Here is a 949-nt window from a genome sequence, read left to right as displayed (position 1 = left end):
GCTCGCCCGCGCCCGTTCAAACGCTCCCCCTGATCACGCCCGCGCCGCCCGCGATACTGCTCTCGCCCACGGCCACCGTTATCGCTACGCCTACGTCGCTGGTAAAGAAGACGACGCCCTCCAGCGCCGGCAGCACGCCCGGGAGTCCGCCCGCGGAGGACACGTCTTGCCCACCCTCGCCTGCCGGAGGTGACGTCACGGAGGCTCCTGGAGACGATGACGTCGGCGCCATTGTGAGTCTTGGTCAGCCATTTTGTGAAGACGGTGGCGTTGGTCCACCGGTGATAATATAAATGGAAATGAGTTGATAAATGAGTTTAGCGAAAGTAGAAACGCCTTTGTTCCCCTCAACTCAGATAAGTCAAAATTAGGATACGTGGTGGGGATGTGATTTTCATTTGGATTTGCTTAAAGAACTTATTTATTCTTAAGACACTAGAAGTTTTGCAAGATTTAGTAACATCATAAAGTTTTGTTTATTACTGAGTTCGCGGGGTACGCGGTTGGTGTTGCAAAAATTCAAATGGTTCGTGACTCTCTGAAGTCTGCAAACCACTGCAGTTCTAGCCCCCCCCCCCCCCACTAAAGCCTGGCTCTCCCTAACCTGTGCCCCCCCTCCCCCAGCAGTCGTGCGAGGGCGAGGCGGGAGCCGCGCGGAGGGACGAGGACAAGAAGAAGCCTCGCCGACGCCGCACGGCCTTCACGCACGCGCAGCTGGCCTACCTCGAGAGGAAGTTCCGCGTGCAGAAGTACCTCAGCGTCGCCGACCGCTCCGACGTCGCCGAGGCGCTCAACCTCTCCGAGACGCAGGTCAAGACGTGGTATCAGAACCGCAGGTGGGTAGGCAGGGAGAGGGGGAGGGGGGACCGGGGTCAGTTATGAGTTCTGCTCAATATGTGTTTATGATTTGAAGGATTAGTTGTTGGCTGTTCTGTAGTGACGCTCACGG

At 56.9% G+C, this 949-nt stretch overlaps 1 protein-coding gene across 1 annotated transcript in view; it reads left to right on the top strand.

The window, feature by feature from the left end:
• LOC119586358 (homeobox protein ceh-31-like) overlaps positions 1 to 949 on the top strand; it is a gene marked incomplete at its 5' end in the record, with an annotated part of 2,888 nt that continues 1,939 nt past the window's right edge. The window contains 2 exon segments of the mRNA XM_037935070.1: positions 1 to 233; positions 625 to 836. Coding sequence (XP_037790998.1) covers positions 1 to 233; positions 625 to 836 — 445 coding nt within the window.

The sequence above is a fragment of the Penaeus monodon genome, chromosome 21 (assembly GCF_015228065.2).
Source record: "Penaeus monodon isolate SGIC_2016 chromosome 21, NSTDA_Pmon_1, whole genome shotgun sequence".
Taxonomy (NCBI): Eukaryota; Metazoa; Arthropoda; class Malacostraca; order Decapoda; family Penaeidae; genus Penaeus; species Penaeus monodon.
Note: the sequence above shows the minus strand (reverse complement) of the source record. Positions and strands in the feature narration are given on the sequence as shown.